Below are 22,090 nucleotides of genomic sequence, written 5' to 3'. Positions count from 1 at the left end.
AAAAATGTGACCATTCAAGTGAAAAATACAGAGCAGAACTTTCCTGGTGCAAGAATTTTAATTTTGCTGTTTTATGGTGTAAAAAGAGGTATCAACAGATCTTCTGGATCTCAGCTACTGACAAAAAATGTCGAAGTAGCTGGTAACTTCTATTAGATAGTAGTTGAGTTTTTATTTTGATTCTTAATTTGATTCATATAAGGCTAAGAAATCAAGGCCAGTGCTTTCTTATGAGCACGTCTGATCTTTACAGACTATCGGATGTTGCCACTTTCCCGGCCGCCCAAAATAATTAGGATCTTGGACTATTAAAGTGAGATAATTGTCCTCCCTTTGAACTTCCGATTTTTTTTCTTGCGGTCATCCGCACCCATTCGCATACGTGTCTCGTTCGCTCACTAAAATAGTATCCTACATCGTGTCTAATTTGAAAATGTTTTAAAATGCGAACCAAAATTAGAAAAAAAAAACTACTTGGAGCAAAACTTTGACCTCTAATTCAATGCAAAGAAAAATGACAAACAAGCGCTCTCTCATCGAATTTGCATTTCATTTTCTATATAAATGATTTGTGGTAGTGTCGTTTTTTCATTCCCCGACTGTTCATATCCAGTTGCACTTCAACTTGGCTTTGTCCTAACTCACCACAATACAGGTAAGTGGGGTGAGGCCGACAAAAATATACTACGATTTCCGACACATTGATTATGTAACGCGCCTTGTATCATTACCGTTTCATGTTTGGCGGAAAATACGGCAGAGTAGCTTCCATTAATTGTAAAAGAATGAAGCGTCCTCGCAAGGTATTAGGGACCTTAAGATCCGACGACAGCGACGGCAACGAGGACGTCAAAAAAGCGATAAGTTTAATAACCAAAACAACAATTTTGCACTTGCATCACACTTTTTTGTACATTTCTTTGCCGTCACTGCATGACTACGACGAAGTTGCAGCCGGCCCACGCACTTGTCTAAACCATATAGAAGGTTTAGAGCGTCTACGACGTGAAAATGCCTCATTTCAGTCTTTACAGAGGAAGTACAAAAGCGACGACGTAATTTCCTCTCTATTTCTGAACTTGGATAAGGTTCTTAGGAATTCAATTTTAGGAGGGTTCACCTACATTTGACAAAGTTAGTGACTTGGAGTATCGCAATGAAGACAGTTGAAAGAACGCGAATTCACTTTTTCAGAGACTTTCTCGCTGCCGTCGCCGTCCTCGGATCTTAAGGTTCCTATTACTCGCCGTGGAACTTGAGTACAAACATTAACCACAAGGGACTGCAAAGGACCGCAAACGAATATGCCGAAGAACGTAGGATCTATAAAGACCTGATCAGCAAAAATAATAATGTAGACATATTAAATTCTGCAAGCAGAATACTGCAATGCTGATCGTACTACGTAAAAATTAACTCTGCAATAGATCAACGCGACGCCGAAAGAACCCAAAACAGCTCTCTATGGCTACAATCCCGCTCTGCGATGAACTTGGGGCATGAATTACTTGTGAATGACAAAAGAACAGCCTAGCTTCCTGCCCAACAAATATGTCTCCCAAGCATTATACAAAACGATACAAACACAAAAAAATGAACTTTTTGATTAGCTGTTAGGGTAACTGAGAAGTTTTCCAACACGACAATTGCAATCAGTTTCAATCTTCTTTAAGTTTGTCCATCCATGCCTTCTCTTTTATTTGCTGTGTTACATATACCTTCTTGTAATGTCTTGAACGGTTATTTTTACGTTTCACTCAGTTTGGTGGCGGTTCAGTGCTATTTGAATGTTTTTGAGAATTTCGCTAACTTTGCAATATCTTGACAGGGACGAAACATTTGTTTAGAAAAACGGGCTTTTAAATTGTTATGATCTTTTTTTGTTTCAAAATGAAAAATGAATTAAAAAAATGAAATAATCAGACGATTTTTTGGTGAAAAACACGTAAAAACGGTGACGAGATCATTCTTATAGCCAGGCTCCTGAAAATGTTAGCTAGTTGAATTGAAAACTTTATACTAAGAGGCCGGTGAACTAAGTCTAAAGCCATCTATAGAAGCGGAATAATTCTGCTAGCGTTTGTATATTTGTTTCGCCAAAGGCTGTCAATATATTTTTTTTTCAAAAATATAGTCCCACATATTTGTTGCTTAAATTAGCAAAAAAAAACGTTCTAAAGGAATTGACATTGCGGGTTGATGGGAGTTAAAGCTGCTTCGTGGCTTGCCCCAAACACAGCAATTGTTGAAGTAATGTTTCCTTTGACTAAAAATTTGTGAGTGTTTCAAGGAGATCAGTACGTTGTAAAACATTCTAATTGTGTATGTGCTGTTAAATTATTTCACTGAGCACATTCCGATCCCCGAAGGTAAACAACAGTTTGTCATGGTCTTTCCGGATGACTTCCTAATCGCTTATAAATTTTCGCGTCGAGTATGTTTTTATCTTCCTTCATGCAGTTTTCAAGTTCTTAGACCCAGTTCAAACGTCGAACTTTTGTTAACTAGTGGGTGAAGCTCGACATATCAAGTCAAGCTGATTCAATAAAGGTTGCTTTGGGCATTGGGTAATATTGGACATAAGGAATGTAATTCAGTATTTGCCTGAGTGACCACCAAGCAATGGCTTCCTAGTACCCGATTCGGCCCAATGTCTAGCCTGCGAACACCGGAAATGCGTCTGCTGTTCGCAGGCTACCCAATGTCCAAGGCAACCTTTATATAGTCAGCTCCCCAGGGGGCTCATTTATTTCAAGCTCATTTGACGGGGGGGGGGGGGGGGGGGGCTTGATATAGACGGCGGGGCTTATTTAGATTGGAAAAGACGGTGGTATCAGTTCTCCATAAAGAACTAGAATACAAAGTGAAGAAGCTCAAGTACAAGAAGGTTGGAGATCATGCAGCCGAGGATCACTGGGAATCAAGTCCGACCTTCCAGATGGTGAATAGACCATCCCGGATCAGTCCACAGGAAGTTTTACCGTCGAGATTGATTAATACAGACTCTCATTTCTTAGTGAAGAATAATTAGGGAAGTGGGGGGGGGGGGTAATAAAGAGGAGGGCTTATTAACTTTCTTCCCCTGAAAATGCGGGGCTTATATTAGAGGGAGAAGGCTTATCCGTGAGAGGGTGGGCTTAATAGAGGATTTACGGTAATTCAATAGAGGTTGCAGCGGTCTGGAAATTGGCCATTGGGCATTGTGCGCGGAAAAGGGACGTCGAGTGCAACAAAGGAAATAAGAGACGTCTGCACGCAGGCAAGCTGATATACGGTTTGTATCAATGTGTAACCATCCAAATGCAAGGTACTATTATCCAATAAGGAACTTAGAGGATCGACGACGATCGCAACGAAACGTCGAAAAGCGACAGGTTGACATAAAGCAAAACAACAAAGTAAGGTGGCTCGATGGGTATTTTTTAGGATAAATACTTCCCAAGTTTGAGGATAAACCACGTCGCCATTAACCAAGATTCGGAAAAATTACCATCACAATTGTATTAGATAAAGATGAAAAATTGTCATGAGAAATGAAATGATGCCATTACCTACCAAATTTTCGCACTGGCAAACGTTCTTCCAAAATATTTTCTGCTACAGCGTTTCGCGACCTGCAACTACAAACTTGTTTTGTTGTTTTTTTTTTTTTTCTTATAGTGAAAGCAGGTTTGATTCGTGGGTAGTAAAGAGTGCAAATCACTCTACAACTATTTAGCATAACAATGTTTCAAAACAAATTCTACGTTTTTGCTGCCCTTTTAAATGCAGTTAAAAACACGAGAGGGTTACAATTATTATTTCAAAAATTTAACAGATTAAAGTACAAAACAAAACAACTAGAACAAAACTACTAGAAAACAAAAAACTACTTTTGTGTTACACCAGTACATTTAATTCTGGTTGTTGATTACTAGATTTGCAACCTTCGTAGATAATCTCCGTTGATACACCTTCGGAAAGTTTTTCCCACTTCAACTCTCTAGTTTGGACTTGGACCAAAAAAGTGCAACTAATTTTGCTACATTGCTGGATGCATGTGCAAAACCAGTTGCATGTCTTTTCGTTGCCCGTTTCACCGTTGCTTTAGTTGTGGTTAAACTTTATGCCAAGGATTAACTTTTATCCAAAACAATAATTACATATTAATGATAAGATAGAATATGTTTTAATTCTAAAGAGTCTGTTAAAGTAAACATTTATTGTTGTAACTTCGGCTCTAATTCCTTCCGATGAAGACACTTGGCATCTGCTATATGTAAATCGACTACTTTTCTTATTTTTTCAAACTGTGATTTTAGTCCTTTGCAGTTGTTTATGCTCAATTTTTGCATTGGGTACAGATAATTACTTTGTAATTTTTATATTGTTGCACTTGTTTTTATTGGCTGGACAACCAAGGCTCTATAACGAACACGAAAGAAAGTGTCAGGGGACGTAAAGAGACCGAAGCAAATTAGCGTATTGTGGCCAACCACAGAAGAATTGAGTTTGCACTAAGCAGGTGGTCTATCTCTGGCCAGTTTAAAAAGGAGATGCAACAATGTTATATTAGTCAGAGGAGAATTGTTATCTTAGAGAGAGTTTCTTCAGGCCAATTAAACAGAGGTAAAGTCTTTTTAACAAGTTTTTTGGTGATGTCATGTGGCTAGATCTCCTCAAAAAGAAGTTCTTTTAACACTTTGGAAATTATTTCCACCCAGCCTCCGACCATCAATTTAATAACATTTTGTTTTTTTCGTCCTCAGATTAAACAGCTTGAAATCTTCTTCGCATTCCGAGTTCAGTATGAAAAGAACCACACAAGAAAAGTTGAGGGAGCATCTCTTTATTGACAAAAAGAAAAGCATCAGCAAAATCACCATAGCTGGCGTAGGACAAGTAGGCACTGCGTGCGCTTACAGTATTATGCAGCAGGTAAAGCCACCTCTTATAAACATAGCTTTAACCCGTTGTCGACCGCTTTGGTCGTTTCCGTTCCAAAAGCATCGATGTATATTTTCTACGGGGAACTATTTAATTTTCAGTTTAAGCTATTAAGATGGTAAGCAATAAATTTAGCACAAGCATAGATTTCTCCACAGTTACCTCATTTTAAAAATTCTGACCAATCCTGACAGAGTTAAACACGAAAAAAAAAAACTAAGCGACATTTTAGGGAAAAATCCACTGCCAACCTCGCTATTCACCTACTACTCTTTGCAGATTAAAGTTGTCTCTTCCAAGAAAGTATTACATGCGAGAGAAGGACGATAAAGTGGGCAACAAAAAGGGCTATGCGTAGTGTGAAAAGATAGACAAAAGGGGAAAAGTGAGAAAGATCGAAATAGATTCGCAAAATAAGGCCAAAACTTGCCTCATGCGAATGCACCAAAAAAAAAAAATTCGTAAGGTGGCTCGAATGCTCGACTGTATACCTCCTCACTTTGAGCGTTTACCACGTCGGCAATTAACACAGATATCGGAACAAATTTACCACAGCTGCACTGTATAAAGATGAAAAATTGTTATGATCCATGTTTTATTAACATCAGAGTTACCATGACAACATAATGACGCTATTACGTCTTTTACTTGCCTTTGTATTTCTCGGTACTTGGAGTTTTTTTTCAGAAATCGCTATAAGGGAGCTTGTACTTCCCTTAGTTGCCTCGGTTATGGCAAAGTTTGAACAAATTCTATAAGAGCGTTTTGGAAATACTTTGAAACAAAGTTTTAAGGGTTATTAAGAGAGTAAATAAACATGCTATAACATAATTAGCTAATATCTAAAGAAAATGATGAGGTCTGGAAATGCAGTTTCATCTCATAGTGGTTTGATTCAATCTGAAACTTAGTACGAAAAAAGAGAGGGATTACTTCCGCCAATTGCAAGAAAGAGGAGTTTGATAATAAAACCATTGATTTCAGCTATACGATTTCAAACAGTGCCTGAAAGCTTGGTGCGAGTTCATAGAGATAAGTCACTGCGAAACCATTGTTTCGAAAATGTTGGAATTTGTTACGCGATTTATCGACGATAGCTGACGTGATAAGTGTTAACATCGCACGCCGCGTCTTACGATAACGCTTGATGTTAAGACGCTTTAAAACAAGAAAACAATAGCAGAAAAAGCTTTTTTATCAAAAGGAACAAGAATCAGGAAAAAAATTTAACTTTGGTCCTTCATCAGCCGTTTCCAACAGGACTGGGCTGTCTCAGGGCTGGCCCAAAAATCAGATGAGATCGCCTGTTAAAATTACAGCAAAAATTGCACCAAAAATCTCCTCGGTGTGAAACTGGCCATGGCATTCAAGCAATAGGCTCAAAGACTGCATAGTTCTCTTTGGGCATAGTCTTCTTCTGGTAAATGTTGTGGTAAATGCACGACATAGGTCAATCCGCTCCCTCAGATTGGAATGTTCATTTTCCTCAGCAAGACTAATTGAAATCAGTTCACTTTGAACTGTTTGATTCCGTAATCATATTTTGACCGGCGAACGTACCAAAGAGGTGCAACTCTTGGTGAATTATAAATTCCCCAGTGTAGGAGTTTAATTGCTAGTCAAACGTTGACTGAATAGGAAAAAACAAGAGCGGAAGGCGAGTGCTTGAAAATTAATGTAATGTTCTTCATTTTGCTTTCAAGGATATATGCCAAGAACTGGTTTTAATTGGTAGACGCCAGGACAGTCTTAAAGGAGAGATGATGGACTTACAGCACGGTTTGCGGTTTGTCGAGGAAACCAGCATCCGCGCTAGTACTGGTAAATACTACTCGAAAATACAGAATTGTCGAATTCATTCTACTGACAAAAGTAGAGGCGTGTGTGGCCGAGTGGTTAACACCTCAAACTCCGGATCTGGAGTTCCGGATTCAAGTCTCGCCCGTCGCGTTGTTTCCTCGGACAAGGAACTCTACTCCACTTCGTTTCTCTTCACTCAGATGTATCCGGAGACATACTGCTGGGGGGTAACCCTGCGATAGACTAACATCCTGTCCAGGGGGGAGAAGCAATGCTCCTAGGCATGCTTCATGCTAGGGAAACCGGGATAAGCTCCGGCCATCGCCTTTGGCTCGGGCGCGCCTTTACCTTTACCTTATACTACTAGAAATCGTGCCTCGAAAACGGCTCCTGATTAGCTGAATATTTGCTTCAACCAATCAGAAGCACTATCCTGAGATGGGTAGCGAACGTCATCGGTATGGAATTTCTCCGCTCGTTCTTCTGACTTCATTTTGCGGGGAACCAGCCGGTCGCGTCTCAAAATGTCGGCTGTTTTCTCAGGCTAATTAGAGAACGCGCTCTTCTTCACTTGTGTCAGAGGGATTATTTTGAGTCCTGTTTGATTTCTTTCTTCATATTTTAGATTACGCTTTCAGTGCCAACTCAAACCTGTGCATAGTGACAGCGGGTGAACGTCAGAAAGAGGGACAGAGTAGAAGAGATCTGTTGCTGAGAAACTTTGAGATTTTCAAAGGTAGATTTCTTCATCTTGAATGCTAACATGTAGTAGATAGACAACTAACGAAAATGAACGAGGAGGGACGGCTGTATTCAAAGGCTAAATCGTCGTGGAAAACACACAACCACTTCGTTTTTTCAAAGTCGAAGGCTTCTCGGCGGAAAATTTGTATACCCGCTGGCTGAGAGGGTTTAGAACTTAGTTCGTGGACATGGAAAGTAATGTTCATAGGGCGGGAACCAACACTCACAACCAGTGAGTGCGGTTTTTCTATTTAACCCATGAAAAAATCCTTTTGTGGAGTTTGAATTCTTATTTGGACTTCAAATCCTTTTTAGGTACTGTATTAAATAATGTTACAGCATATTGCATCCTCCTCGCTTCCGCAGGAGTCACTATAGGGACCCTACGATCCGACAAGGGCGACGTCCATAAAAAAACGTCGCTGGGGAAAAATAGACTCAGCATCCTTTCGGACCATTTTGCCATTATTCAAGTCGCCCAGTTACTTAGAAGAAGGGAATTTATTTTGGAGACGAAGAGAGGGGACCGCGCACGAGTTCAGACAAAGATGGTAGAATCTATCGCCTTGCCGTTCCCGTAGTCAAGTAAACTCAAAAATTGGTCATTTCACGCCGTGGTTGTGCACGAACGGCAAAGAAATTTACAAAAAAGCGTGATGCACGTGCAGATTTGTTGTTTTGCTCATTAAACCAACTGCTTTTTGACGTTCCCGTTGCCGTCGTCGTCGTGGTTTCGTAAGGTCCCTACTGTTCTGTTTTAGAGAACGGGTGGAAGATTGGGGAGAGAACGGGGAGGGGAAACTCCTCCTCTTTTTTTCTCCTTTTCTCGTTCTCAGTAAAAAGGAGTAGCCTGTGGTTGAGGCTAAGTTTATTGCAACCACCTGATGGTTTAGTCGATTTTCAAACGTGGAAAAACGTGCAACCACACGACGGACCTGTTAAAGTCAGTAAATACTAGAAATAATTGCATATACACATTGCGGACCTATAACTGTATTGCAAGATTACGTACGTGGTCGCTGCCGCCTATTTCCCATTCGTAAACTGTCGTTGCTATTTTTAATAGTCGATGCCACCAGTGATAACCAACCCTTAATTAAGTCATGATAGAAGTAATATCTTCTCTGGATTAAGTTACAATAAAGCAAAACCGACAGCGGCTAATGCACGTTCAGTCCTTTCCGAGCGCACCCACCTTAGGGTCATGTCACGACAGTTTTGTTGAAAAGCCGAGACCGGTTCTTTTATTATTCATCGTGGGTTTAGCACATTGTTTTAGCTCGTCTGGTATTGAAAAAAAGAGCGAAGGAAAATACCTGAAATAATTTGGTGTCTAAAATAAATTTTTATTTTGAAACGTTAACGTTTATGATTTTACAGATATCATTCCAAAGTTGGTAAAGCACAGTCCCAATACCGTACTGCTGGTTGTTTCCAACCCAGGTAAGAGAACAAAAGCTAGGGAGCTGCATAGTGCTTACTGTGGTCATGAAGACTTGAACAGTTCTTAAACAGTTCCAAACGTTATTTCAAAGAAAAAGGGATATCCTAAGCGTGAAAACAGGCGAAGCTTGTTAAGATTCTTTCAGCGTGAGTTACTCTTGACAACACCCAGGTAATTAAAGGTCTTCAGGAAGTCCTTTGTTGTTTTCTGCGGTTTAGTTTTCGTTTCCTCTGGCTGCATGTCTTTCCTACAGTTGCCGTCCTCCGAATTTCTTACCGGTTTCCAACAAAAGAGCAACGGGCGCACATACCTGTGAAAGAATGTGTGTCGTTCCTCCGCGTCGTTCCTCGTGGGATAGAACTAACTGAAAAGTCACTCGTGTAGTCCCAACACTCTCAATCAAGTTAAGGGTTGCACCATTTGCTCCTCCTTTGTTTCAGTTGTGGTAGTTTTATGTAAAATTTATATTTTTACTGTTTAAAAATGTGCATATTTCTCAGTCTGGCTTACCTCGATTAGTCCTTCGCATTTTGCAAGCCAGCCTTATCTGTAATAACTATGTAAAAAGGAAGGGTGAATTAAGCGTGAAGTGCGAATAAAGTGTTAAGTAGTGTAAACTCTGCTATTCTTGATTACAAGCCGCTGTTTGGAAATGAGCCTGCGGAACAAAGAGGAATTAAGTCTACCTTAAGGTTGCACACGACGTGACACTGAATGTATAAGACTCTCACGACTACTGCGACTCCTGAATTCACCAGTATAGCACTATTTGTTTTATTGTTATGCTTTAGTTGAGGTCTTGACGTACGTGGCGTGGAAAATCAGCGGTCTTCCAGCAGATCGTGTGATAGGAAGTGGAACCAATCTGGACACAGCTCGGCTTCATTTTTTCATCGGCGAAAAGCTAAACATCCCACCAAACAGTGTGCATGGCTGGATCATTGGAGAACATGGCGACTCTAGTGGTACGTAAAGGATGAATCGCAAGTCACTCCCTCCCGGGGCCGCTTTTAACGCGGTTAAGCCATCCCTCTTCCCGCCCCGCTGCTAACCACAACACCTACAGACTAGTCCCAGCACTATCTTTACCCTAACCTTTCTTGAACTTGAGTGTACATCAAAGATCGACCATAGGCTTCTTCTACGTCACAATACGAGCAGTCTGTCATTTCCCACGGGGAGAATACGCGAACGCCGGTGGAAATATTGCCTCCATCCGGAGAGTTAACTCGCGTGATCGCACTTAGGCGCTCTTGTAAAAAAAACGCGAGATCAGCTTGTCAACCTTTCTCGCGGGTGTCAGTTTCACCCGCGCTCGTACATTTTTTCTCTCGACAAATGAGGGACTACATATACCCTAACTAAATGTAAGATCGGTCAATCGCTCAATCTGCAAAGTACCCAAGTTTGAGTGTTCCGCCCATGTTCTCGATTTGTTTCCAAATGAAACGAAACATCGAGTTTTTCACTCCTCCTTTTTACCATCTCGCCCGCCTGGCTCTGAGGAAAGAAAGACGACCGCTCGCGATCTAAGTTTTCGAATCCCGATTCAGGGGAATTGTCGTAAAAAAGAATTTTTTTGCTGCTGTCTTCATACAGTGCCTGTTTGGAGTGGCGTTAATATTGACGGCGTGATGCTCAAGGATCTCAACCCACAGATAGGCACAGGAGCGGACCGTGAAAACTGGAACGAGATTCACAAGAAAGTTATTATGAGGTAAAGTCGTAGAATTCGTTATAAACATCCTACATTCAATTTTCAGCTTTAAGTTGCTGCTAATCAATTAATTGTAGCCTGTATTCATCGCGTGTTCATAGCAACGCGTAGTGCATGTTCATCGCGTTCACGGACGCGCGTCTTAATTTTCCCTTCAATCGCCTGCGACGAGTGCCGCGAACCATTGCCTTTCGTTATAGTACAAAACAGAAGCATATAACCTATATGCTTCTGTACAAAACTAATGAATTGTAGCTTGCGTGGATGTGCCTCTACTGAGTTCTCGCGCGCCTTTAATTAATTCCTTCTTCAAACGAGGTTTCTTATAAGCAAAGCAGACTAAACTCAGAGGGTCGATTATCAAATCTAAGACAAATTTAGACTTAAAGTTTTATTTAGTTACTCTTTCCACAGCATTTCAGTTTTGTCTCATGGCGCGAAAGGACACCTCATTTGCATGTGTTCACGTGAACATTTGAAAATAAAATCCGTAGTCCATGTTCGATTATTAAAGCTGACCTTTTTTCCTATTTAGCGCATATGAAGTGATTAAACTCAAGGGCTACACTTCCTGGGCAGTTGGTCTCAGTGTCGCTAACATTAGCAAGGCGTTACTAGGAAATATGGCGACCGTCCAGGCCGTCTCCACCATCGCAAAGGTAACTGACTTACCATGTTGACTTTCAAAACCTTCCTTTCTTTTCCTCATCACAAAAGTTAGCACGCTTATTTCCGTTGAAGGAGGTAAAGTCCTCTCCCGATCGCTAAATGATAAAATTCCTAAGATTTGATGCCTTAGGTCAGCATTCATCTATAAATGATAACCGATAACTTGTTTTCGCCACAACGAAATTCTTGCTAAAACTCATAGTAGACTGGCGACGGCTACCCAGTTTTCCCGCTAAAATGACGTTAGTTGGCGCGCGTGCCCAGTTTTTTTCCAGCCTCGTTTTCTAAACGAGACAAGCTTTACGAGCTTGGAGCTTTACGTTTCTTATCATACTTTTCAGGGGCGGATCTAGGGGGAGGGTGCAGGGGGTGCGCACCCCCCCTGAGATGACCTGCGGTTTTCTAATACAACTGGTATTCTGCAAAAAAAAAAGAAAACTATGTGGTTTATTGGTGTTGAAGTAGAGCAAGAGACGAGTGCACCCCCTCCTAAGAAAAATCCTGGATCCGCCCCTGCTTTTACTGCTGCTTTTGCTTTTGAAGCGACGAATCATTCGAGATTCGGGCATTAACTTTTAATTACGGCAGTACATTTATTTGTTTAACGCTCCTTTACAATGTTTCAAATACAACTTCTGTCTAAATATCAAAAGCTGTCACCGTCAGCGTGGACAATTCTCTCCAAGAGAGCTCATTCTCTCTTGTTCTCTCTTAATGTCAAAGACACCTAATTTGATTTAGTCCCCATGTCTATGATACGGCTCTGAATTGCGGCCTCTAAGCTCTCTCTTTTTTGCCGTTCCACGATAGTATCAACTGAGATTATTCTCGTCCCCAGAGCCCGTCGTTTCTTTTGGTCACGTGGCCGAGATTTATGCGGTGGATGTATGTGAAGGGGTTGCTCTGATTAACCATTCCTATTTTTTTTTTAGGGATTTTACGGGATCAAGGAAGAGGTTTTCTTGAGTTTGCCCTGCGTTCTTGGCCCCCATGGGGTCAAGTCCGTCGTGAGCCAGCAGCTAGATGAAAACGAGGTTAACCAAATTCAGGGATGCGCGCGTATCATGCAAGAGCTGCAGCAATCTCTGGTGTTTTGATTGAGTTCGAGATAAAGCAGGAAAAAGGACAATAAGCACATGTACAACTTGCATTTTTTTGTAAGTCATCGTTTCTTTTTTCTTGCCGAGGAACAAGAAATTGAAATAGTTTTATTTCGTTTTCATTACACGTTTTCACGGCCATATGTATTGGACGACCTTAGCAAAAATCCTTTGGTTTTAGCAAGACGGCTCCTACAAGGGGCTAGGACTAGATAATCATCTGGGGCAATTCTTTGTTTTTTGTTGACAAATTGCGTCGCAATAAATCAATTAGACGTTGGTCAGTAAATATAAGATCAAAATGATAGAAATGTGGGAAATGATATTGCTGCGCACCGTCAAGTCCAAAAACAACATAAACAATAAAGAAGTCCGAAGGGCTTCATAACAATCCCACTCTATTAACTATAGTGAAATGAATAAAATATAACTTCAAAAGCACGGTTGTTGTACAAATACGTTAGCTAATTAACTCAAAAACAACCAATAAAATTTGTACATTTCACTTTGTCTTTCTGTTTTTAAAATTTGTTATTGTTTTCTGATAATTTCCAGTTTTGTATTGCTGAAATATTAGGGAAATAATAAATTAAGAAAACTTTTTTTTCAGTTGTTGATAAGTGTTGCCTGATTTCTTTACAACATTTTTTCATGGTCCTGAATACAGAGGCGAAGATTTCGGTATCCGGCTACAATCCGGATCAGCTGGTGATTTTACCTGAAGTGTCTCGAATCTCGACTATTTTTGGTTCTAAATTCATGGTTTTGCCTTTGGTCGAATTCCCCTTATGAGACGAAAAAGTCGAAAAGACGTTCGAGGAAACATCAGAAATTGGAATTTTTTTTTCATCAAACCCGACCATTGATCATCATCATCATCCTTATCATCATCACTGTCGTCATCATCATTATCGATCATCGATGTAGTCCTTTCCGTGCCACGTTTCGCGTGGCGCACAAACCGAAGAGTCTCCTTTCCTCCTGCCCACCGAATACCAGGGAAAAGAGCATCTGCTAGCAGGTAAAGTGCGATTAGCCTGTGTACAGACGTCCCCCCTCAGATTTTTCTTGAGCTAGGGGGGGACGTCTTTACACAGGCTAAGTGCGATATACCACTCAAACTCATTTGTTCCTTGCTCTCCCCGCTGACTCTAAGAATCTCTTGGTCTCTGCTTGTTCATTTTTCTGCCGATATTCAACTCAAAGCAATTCTGCACAACTTATCAGATCCACCCAAGAAAGCCTTAGCAATTTCCTAAGCGCAGACAATGCCCCACCCAATCACGTTTCCTTGCGTTGAAGAATGCCTATACCATCCGGTCTCTTTGTTGAATTTACCGCGGGGCATTTTAGCTTTTTCTAAACCAAGGGAGTAGTACGTGTATCAACATGTAACAAAAATTGTGGCATATCATTAAAAACTGTCTGGATATCGATATGAGATTTATACAAAACATTGCCATGAAATATAAATTTATGTTTACGAATAAAGCAGGAAAAAAGAAAACAAAATTACTTTTCCAGCTGTCGCGAAAATGCTCGAATCATAAAAGTCAACTGATTTGACATCATTCTGTAATATTACACAGGGGCGCTTTGTCACAATAAAAATTTGTTGTCTTAGGTGAAAAGGCCGCACTTGATTGGCTCAGTCAAGCACATCTCATCATCGACCGAGAAAATATCAATGATATCTATCTGTTGTCTGGCATGGCCATTAGCGGCAAACTAGCGTGTTGTTAATTGCAAAGCAGAATTATTCATTCGCTGGGAGCTTTACTGTGTACAGACTCTCATAGCGGGGGTATTTTATGTCAACGCAGAAGAACTTTGCATCTGATCGCTCGAAGGTGTGCTTGGACATTTATCAGCATTCAAAGACCTCGATACCTCTTGAGTCAAGGACCTAGTTGTTCTGTGTCAAGTGTTGTCACGGCATATAAGATGAGTTTAATTTTTTCCTCTTGAGGACAAATTGCTTGGACTGCGGGAACTCGACAATCGATATAAACCCGATAAATCTTTATTGCTGACCTCAATTTTCGCCAACTGTGGGTCAAATGCAACTGCTTCGCGGATGGCTGCGAAGTGTAACTGGATTATTGGTCAGCTTTTAGCGGTTTGGATTAAGATCTGTTTTTCTTCCTGTGATGACCTTATTCAAGCGGAATCGGGAAACATTCGTTTTCCAGTCAACGGAGGAAATGTTGGCGAACGAACGCAATGTGTTTGGACGATTTCAGTGCCCGAGAGATTTCGCGTGAAACTCACATTTACAGATTTTGTAATGAAAACAACATGTTGTTCATGCCGACACGATTATTTAGAAATCCGCGACGGTTTGCTGCACAATTCAACTCTCATCGGAAGATATTGTGCTAACAGGCAGCCTAAATATGTTTACTCATCTCAAAATGTTATATGGATTAAATTTGGTTCGGATTTTCGGACGTTCGAGGGAAATCGATTTCGGTTGTCCTACGAAGCTGTTTGCGGACGCCATTTCTCAGAAACCTCGGGAAGTTTTAGCTCCTTTGGATTTCCTTTGTCGTACAAAAAGACCAGAGATTGTATTTACAGTATTGAAGTCCCAAAGGGAAGAATCAAAGTGAAGTTCGACAGCTTCAGCTTGGAAGGTCGCATGCCTATTTGCTTGTATGATTTTCTTGAAGTGAGTGAAATCCGATCTGTAGAACTCTCAAGTTTTCAAGGACAATCTCGACGTCGTCGCTATTGCGGGAACGAAAAGCCTCCTATTATATACTCCACAAGGGGAAGTTATCTCTTTTTTAGGTTCAAGAGCAATGACTCTGGTGGAAAATCGGGATTTGTCGCTAGTTATCGTACCATTTCTGTTGGAGAAGGAACTTGTGATGGCATGCTTAAAGATAAATCTGGTCTAATTTACTCTCTAAATTACCCATATCGCTTCCCAGTTGGAAAGGAATGCGTGTGGAAAATCCAAGTTGCATCTGAGATGCATGTTCATCTATATTTTGATACACTGGAATTTGGATCAAAGGAAGAGGGCTGCCAGAATGCCAAGTTGGAAATTTTTGATGGGTCAGACATTTCTTCACATAAAATTGGACGGTACTGTGGAGACCTGAAACCTTCTAAAATTGTATCAAGAACAAATGAGTTGACGATAAGAGCAGTGTCAAAGTTAAGGGCACAGGAAACAGGCTGGTTTTCACTACGTTATGAGTCATCTCCTGTGAGTGCGTGTGGATTGGAGAAATTTACTTGCACGGATAGGCAATGTGTTGACAGCTATTTCAAGTGTGATGGCAAAAAGGACTGCAGTGATGGATCAGATGAGGATGGTTGCCCTGTGGTAGAAGAGTCTAATAAATTTACATGGTACAGGTTTTGGCCTGTCAGTATAGTTGGTGGCATGCTCATTGTGGCTGTCTGGCTTTGGCGTGCATGGAAGAAGATCATGTCGGCCCGCTCTCAATTAGAGAATAATCACACCACAACTCTGCCGCCGAGTCAAATAGAAATGCTCCCATGTGCTATCACAGGACCTCCAAGTTACACCGAGGCTGTTGCACAAGACAACAGGCCTCCCCCTTCGTACGAGGAAGCTCTAAGAGAACAAACAAGCCCGCAGCACACAGAAAGAAACTCTTCTCATGATATTGTAGGTGATTCTACAACAGATCATAGAACTGATAATACTGTTACTTCACCACCAGAAAATACACTTACATCCCTGGTGTCATCCATGGTGGTTTACAGAACTTCGGCATCTCCCTATGATAGCCATCGCTCACCTTATGACAGTCATAGAATGAGTAGTGACAGTCGCAGTTCTGTGCAAAGAGTATAACATTCAGAATTCTTCTCTGAGGTGTTTGTTTATTTAGTTAACTGAAGTCCACCATGTAAATAATATGCTTCCACTAAAATTTTATACTTTGATGTATATAGCCCTAGAGTAGCAGTTTCCTTACAAAGGCATACCTAAAGGTATATACTAGGTGCATTCCAGGTACCTGCCTACCTTGTACTCTGTTCCACAATGGCGTAAAGACTGGTTTTTACCAGCAAAGGAGTCAGAGTCGGAGTCGTAAGCGGAGTTGCAAGAGTGTTTATGACTTAGTGAAAATAAAAAATCAGAGTCATAATCAGAGTCCTAAGCAAAACAGAATAAGGAGTCAGAAGGATCAGAAAGTTTCCATTTTCTTCTGACTCAGCTTACAACTCCATTGCTTATGATCTAGTGAAAACCAGATTGTCAGAGTCGGAAGCAGAAGCGGAAGGATAAATCAATCACAATGCATGTTCCCATCTTTTGTGATTGGTTTAGTTCATCCACTTCTGCTTGCATCTCTTACAACCTAGTATTCAATTGATCGTAAGCGGAATCAGAACACAGTTTTTTCTAGATCGTCAAGTCTTATGCTTCTGATTTCGACTCCAACTCTATCACTAGTGAAAACCAGCCTTTTAAGGCCTCCACACTTCTTTGCCAGCCTGCCCTATCCCTCTCACAAGCTGTTTCTTGTTCCCACAACCCCTATCCCAGTTCTGCTCTCTCCTTTTCTACGGTGCTGCAACAAGTTGTCCCTGGGTGCCCAACTTTCACCTTCGATCAGATGCCAAAGACAGTGTTGTAATACAGCGATGTCCGTTCTGCATACGCAGCACATTTCCAAGCCACGATTTAGAATTCCAAACAGTACCGTAAGAAAGTCAAGGTCAAGATGCATACCGGGTACAGGTAATAAAAATACCTTGCTGGAGAAATTCTAAAGGTTTCATTTGTATTGGAAGGTTAAGCCCAAAAGGCACCTCTTTACTATAGTATCAATATTGTCAACAAGGGAAAAATTAATTTTCAACTTCTATTATTCAGCAAAGCTTTTGATTTAAACAGGGCAGGAGCAAGCACTTCTTTCAAGTTTTAGAGCTCTTCTGTGGACTTTCATACAGAGATAGATAGTTTTTATTTGCTCCTCTGGTCATTTTACTTAACAGGTTGCAATAAAATCCTTTTTAGTACTACTAATAATAGACTTATACTTTTCACTCTCACAAAAATAGCACTTAAATTTACAACTGTTTATAGTGCACATATTGACATATCGCCCAAATTTTTGAAAAATAGGTGAAAAAGTGTCCAAGAAAGTATGGATGAAACAAAGTTTCAACATGAAATCCCTTTTGCTTAGATAATTATAAAAACATTTAATATTTTTATGTCAATGAGGCTGTTGTATGTATAATTTTTGGTATGGAAAATTGTGTTGAATTATCTTAGTTTATTTTAAAAAGTACCAGTATTACCGGTATTGCCACTGTAAATATCACAGATGTTATTATATGGAGTGAATAAATACAAGGTTACAAATAACACTAAACATTGTTTTATAGAGACTGGTAATAAGTCCCTGCAAAGACTGATTAGACAACATTAAAAAGGCACCGCTTGCAGGCAACACAGTTCTTAACACAATACCACAGACGACGGCCCAGCATGATAAGCACTCGTGACTAGAATGCAGAGATGGGCAACTTTATTTTGCTCTTTTTAGAGCTAACCCCCATCCAAAATGGTTTTTCAGGCAACAATTTCAGCAAGAAATCTGCGAGATATGAGAGGACTAAAAAGGAAGCAAAGGAGAGGACTTTGTAAAAAAATTGGTCAAAACATCCTATCACAAGGAAAAGAGAGAAAACAGGCTGATGCTTTTGCAAGGTATTAAGGAAAAAAGAAGGAAACCCACGCCCTACAATGCACATTATGTGCAGTGTACCATAACCAGAAACCTAAGGAGAGTTACATATTGTAACAGAAAACTACCTATCTCATAAAAGCTTAGAATCCTAGCTTGATTCTTGATGTTTTTCGGTATCTGATCTTGTTTAGTTTTCCTAAACAGAAAGCGTGCAATCAAAATAATTCTCGTCTTGGGATGTCATCAGTGGGGAAGGTCATTCCATTAGTACCTCTGTACTGTACTAGGCTAACAGTGACCACCTCACTACATTTGAATCGTTTTCTGTACAAATCCTTGCAATTTCGAATTTTCAAACTGTTGGGAAATACATGTATTTCTTCAAGCATTAAAGGGCACAAAATCTCTTTTTAATTCATACCAGGCACTTTGAGCCCTTAAATGTGTAAGGGAAAGATTTAACAACAGTTTAAAAATGTCAGAAATTACAGGGAGTTGTATGGAAAACCACTCTAGCATGACCGAGTGGCAGTAGTTGCTTTTCCCATACAAATCCTTCAAATTTTTGGTGGCCGTTCATATCACTGCTTTTGAGATATACAGCTGAAAATTTGCGGGTTACCTAATTTTAATATGCTCTTTCAGCTTGGCTGACAGAATTTTTCAAAAATGAACTGTTGATCATGTGATCAACTAATGCAAAAGGCCTATTTAAAGCTATTAAGGCCACGTGAATTGTTAAGGACCTTATCATAACACAGGCTTACATGTTGTTCAGTGAAGAATGACATAATTGGATAAAGAATATCATTAGTATTTATTTTCATTGCAAAATGGTTCGCGTAAATAACATTTTCTTGTTGATCTGGCGATTAGCTAATACTGTTTTGAGGATTAAATAAAATTTGTTTTATTATATATTTTTTCTATATATTTTTTCAAAAATCAAATAGAGCACATATTGGCTGTTTGATACACATTCCTGAAAAAAGATCATAAAGATGAGAGCAGATAGAGATAAAAAAAAGTTGCAGCTTGGAAACTGAGTGACTAGTAAACTAAGCTTGGCATTCTTCCGTAAATCTTTGTGGTATCATTGTCAAAGCTAAATCACTGGCAATGGGTTCAAACCAGATGGCATCCTGGCCATCAATCTTGAACAGACCACAAGCGTCCTGAGCTCATGTTACGACAGCGGAATGAAAATTCACTTTCTTACAAGTCAGTCGGTGTCACATTATAGGCAGTCGTTGAGACGTTGTATGAGAAATAAAATACTGATGAACGTCAACGTTAAATATCATTTTATTTTACCTTTTCTTCTATAAAATAAATAGAGGAGACTTACCTTTGATGTATTCCCGTGATTTTAGGTGTGAATTCATAGATTTAGTCTATCTTTTTGGCTGTTATTGTGTCACCCCTGTAACTGCAATAGCCAAAAAAGTTGACTAAACTGATTTATTTCATAGACAAAAACTTAAAATATAATGATATTTAGCGTTCACAGATCTCAGTATTTTATTTCTCATACCATGTCTCAACATCGCCATAACATGATACTGACTAGCTTGTGACAAAGTTAATTTACATTCCACTCATAACGTGAGCTTGGACACCTGTGAACAGACTAGCCTTATTACTATTATATTTGCGTTAATTCCAGTCTCGGGTTACACCAAAAGATTTCATCCACAATTCAAAACAAGTACATAAAAATTACAATACAAAGCACAACTTAAAAGCACACCGACTTTCACACTTTAAAAAAAAATTTATCCACAGACTTGTGACTTGTGAATGTTCAGAGTTAAGACTGGGCAAAAAAGAAAACTTTCTTGGTTAGCATTATGACAGGAGCAGGCATTTGTTTCTTTCTATTGAACGATTCAAATTCTCTCGCAACTTTGCCATTGACCCTAACCAACATGCTGACAACATCTTCTGTCTTAGCATAAGCGCTGAAGACATCAACCAAGGCTTGTACAAACCACGAGCCTTTCTGCAGATGACTCCATGAGACATAACCAGGTACAGTGGAATAGGCCACCAACATGTCGGCCTCAGCGGGAATAGTTTCAGGCTCATCAACTGTCTCAGGCTTGTCATTAGGAAATGCAGCAGCAAGAAGTTCATTAGTTGAACGGGTAACATGATATTCTGTCTCAACATTAGAGCTATGACCACCGTCTGTCACGTCTGTTCCATGGTCATAATCACTCCCGCGGCAAGCTTGGATGAAAAACAACTTGGGTTTGCCAATTAGATCTTTGGCCATGTAGCCATTGAACAGTGCAAGCAGATCAGGTATGGACACAAGAACACCATCGACACCATAAATTTGCCCTTCAAGACCATGACTAAGCAGACAAAGAACCATTGAATCGGCTGCTTTGTGGTCACTCATTTTAGCAAACTGAAACAGAGTGTCTTTGAGCTGTTTGGCAGTTTGGTTTCTTACTACTTTGACCTTGTAATGTAATTGTGTAAAAAGTTCACTTAGCTGCTTTGCATCAAGATCAGAGCCACCTCTTCTGCGCAGAGTCTCAAAGTCAACATTGTTCACTATTAGACACCAGCCGTGTGGTTTACAATTCATGGGGTATACAAAATCTTCATCAGTATCTGGCAGGACATTCTTTTTTACCTGTGATGATGTTTCAACATTGGATTTCACTGCTACATGATGGGCAGTATTGGCAACACCATCATTCACCTCCACTGCATTTCCAGCAGTAGTACTTGAAACATTCCCTAAGAAAAATAAAGGGATATTGACATGACACAAAAGACTTGAGAGCCCCTACAACAGCCTAGCTTCTCCCTCCCATGTTGATTCATCTTTTACTTTCAGTAAAGTTGTTAGAATGTCTTTTGTCAGGAATGCACCCATCAACAGGGGTGTCACAAAGGGTTAGGGGGGCTGGAATTTCCTACCACTGCTATGGGTGTGACCTAGAACTAGCATCTTGAAACAGAAGTGACAGCCCTGCACCATTTCCTTTACATTCCTTAAATTATTTGATTATAATTGCATCACCATGGAGACCCTTAGGACTCTTGACTGACTATTCCCCAAATTTTGATTTTGATAAGGAGCGTTCAATTTTTTATCTTCCCCCGCCCCCCCACCCCCACTAAGGATGACAGGTAATTGAATAGGGGAATTTGGATTTTTTCTTCAAAGCAGCCAACAAAATTTTGATCCTTTAAAAAATTTTTCAAAGGTGCGGAAAAGAACGAACACTCCAGAGTTCACTTTTCAAACAAAAATTTGAGAGTTCGCATTCCAGTCATCCTTAGGGAGGGGGTGCGGATAAAAATGGAACGTCCCTAACAGTGGCACTCATCAGAAATGGTAAAAGCGTGGACTTTGTTTCTTTACTAAGGTTATTTCAAAATCTAAACTACCTATATCCCGGAAACAGGATGGAGTTATCATTTGCTATACAAAAATATATGAAGATAGAATCATCCATTATTAGGATGGATCTTCCATGCTTAGGTGTTTGAATGATGTTGGGTTAACTAGGCACTACAATTGCAATTGACTCTAATTAATTACCTGACGAAATTGATTCATTCGGTTTCAATAAACCCACGAGATGGCCTTGTCCGTCAGTTGTCGCAAGTGCCTGACAAAATACATCGAAAGCCTTCTTTCCCCGCCGAGGCAAGATATCCAGAAGTTTTTCAGCTTTAGCACCCCGAGTCTTCTCTGCTTTGATAGAATCACGATCGTTTTCCGACAAAATGTCTTCTTGGTAAAGGTAACTCAGTAATTGAGTGGCTTCTAGATCTTGAACTAACGAGATTCTATTTTTCCTGAGAAGATCTCTATGCTTTTTGTCCATCACGAAACTTACTAAGAAGTAAAAAAGCTCAATCGGCAACGAGGAAACACGCAAATGTTGAAAGTCTTGCTCGTCATAAGATGAATATTCTAACAAACCATACGATTGGTTAATTTTGTTCAATGTTGACCTTGACCAATCAAAACATT

At 40.1% G+C, this 22,090-nt stretch overlaps 3 protein-coding genes across 4 annotated transcripts; 2 read left to right on the top strand and 1 right to left on the bottom strand.

The window, feature by feature from the left end:
• Positions 1–591: 591 nt before the first annotated feature.
• On the top strand, positions 592–12,433 carry LOC140943544 (L-lactate dehydrogenase-like). Of its 2 annotated transcripts, none has more exons than XM_073392644.1 (8): positions 592–655; positions 6,630–6,747; positions 7,352–7,462; positions 8,851–8,913; positions 9,706–9,879; positions 10,514–10,631; positions 11,167–11,290; positions 12,233–12,433. In XM_073392644.1, the coding sequence occupies exons 2-8, from the start codon at positions 6,687–6,689 to the stop codon at positions 12,395–12,397; spliced, it is 816 nt and encodes a 271-aa protein (XP_073248745.1). In that variant the 5' UTR covers positions 592–655; positions 6,630–6,686; the 3' UTR covers positions 12,398–12,433. The 2 variants fall into 2 exon arrangements, with proteins under 2 accessions (XP_073248745.1, XP_073248737.1); XM_073392636.1 differs by lacking the exon at positions 592–655 and adding an exon at positions 4,752–4,917.
• A 1,640-nt stretch (positions 12,434–14,073) lies between these two features.
• Positions 14,074–18,093, top strand: LOC140943525 (tolloid-like protein 2). Its single transcript, XM_073392615.1, has one exon. The coding sequence runs from the start codon at positions 14,478–14,480 to the stop codon at positions 16,233–16,235; it is 1,758 nt and encodes a 585-aa protein (XP_073248716.1). The 5' UTR covers positions 14,074–14,477; the 3' UTR covers positions 16,236–18,093.
• Positions 18,094–18,917: 824 nt separating this feature from the next.
• On the bottom strand, positions 18,918–21,953 carry LOC140943491 (caspase-3-like). Its single transcript, XM_073392588.1, has 2 exons — positions 21,653–21,953; positions 18,918–20,841 (listed from the first exon to the last, which is right to left on the bottom strand). Exons 1-2 carry the CDS (start codon positions 21,939–21,941, stop codon positions 19,898–19,900), a joined length of 1,233 nt encoding a protein of 410 aa, XP_073248689.1. The 5' UTR covers positions 21,942–21,953; the 3' UTR covers positions 18,918–19,897.
• Between the last annotated feature and the right edge of the window lie 137 nt (positions 21,954–22,090).

This window comes from Porites lutea, chromosome 1, assembly GCF_958299795.1.
Source record: "Porites lutea chromosome 1, jaPorLute2.1, whole genome shotgun sequence".
Taxonomy (NCBI): domain Eukaryota; kingdom Metazoa; phylum Cnidaria; class Anthozoa; order Scleractinia; family Poritidae; genus Porites; species Porites lutea.
Note: the sequence above shows the minus strand (reverse complement) of the source record. Positions and strands in the feature narration are given on the sequence as shown.

Coding starts and splice junctions, on each gene's coding strand:
- LOC140943544 (XM_073392636.1), top strand. CDS start 4,789: ATGAAAAGAACCACACAAGAAAAGTTGAGGGAGCATCTCTTTATTGAC. Junction 8,914..9,705: donor GCTGGTTGTTTCCAACCCAG/GTAAGAGAACAA, acceptor GTTATGCTTTAG/TTGAGGTCTTGACGTACGTG. Junction 10,632..11,166: donor CACAAGAAAGTTATTATGAG/GTAAAGTCGTAG, acceptor TTTCCTATTTAG/CGCATATGAAGTGATTAAAC.
- LOC140943491 (XM_073392588.1), bottom strand. CDS start 21,941: ATGGACAAAAAGCATAGAGATCTTCTCAGGAAAAATAGAATCTCGTTA. Junction 20,842..21,652: donor GAATGAATCAATTTCGTCAG/GTAATTAATTAG, acceptor TATTTTTCTTAG/GGAATGTTTCAAGTACTACT.
- LOC140943525 (XM_073392615.1), top strand. CDS start 14,478: ATGGCTGCGAAGTGTAACTGGATTATTGGTCAGCTTTTAGCGGTTTGG.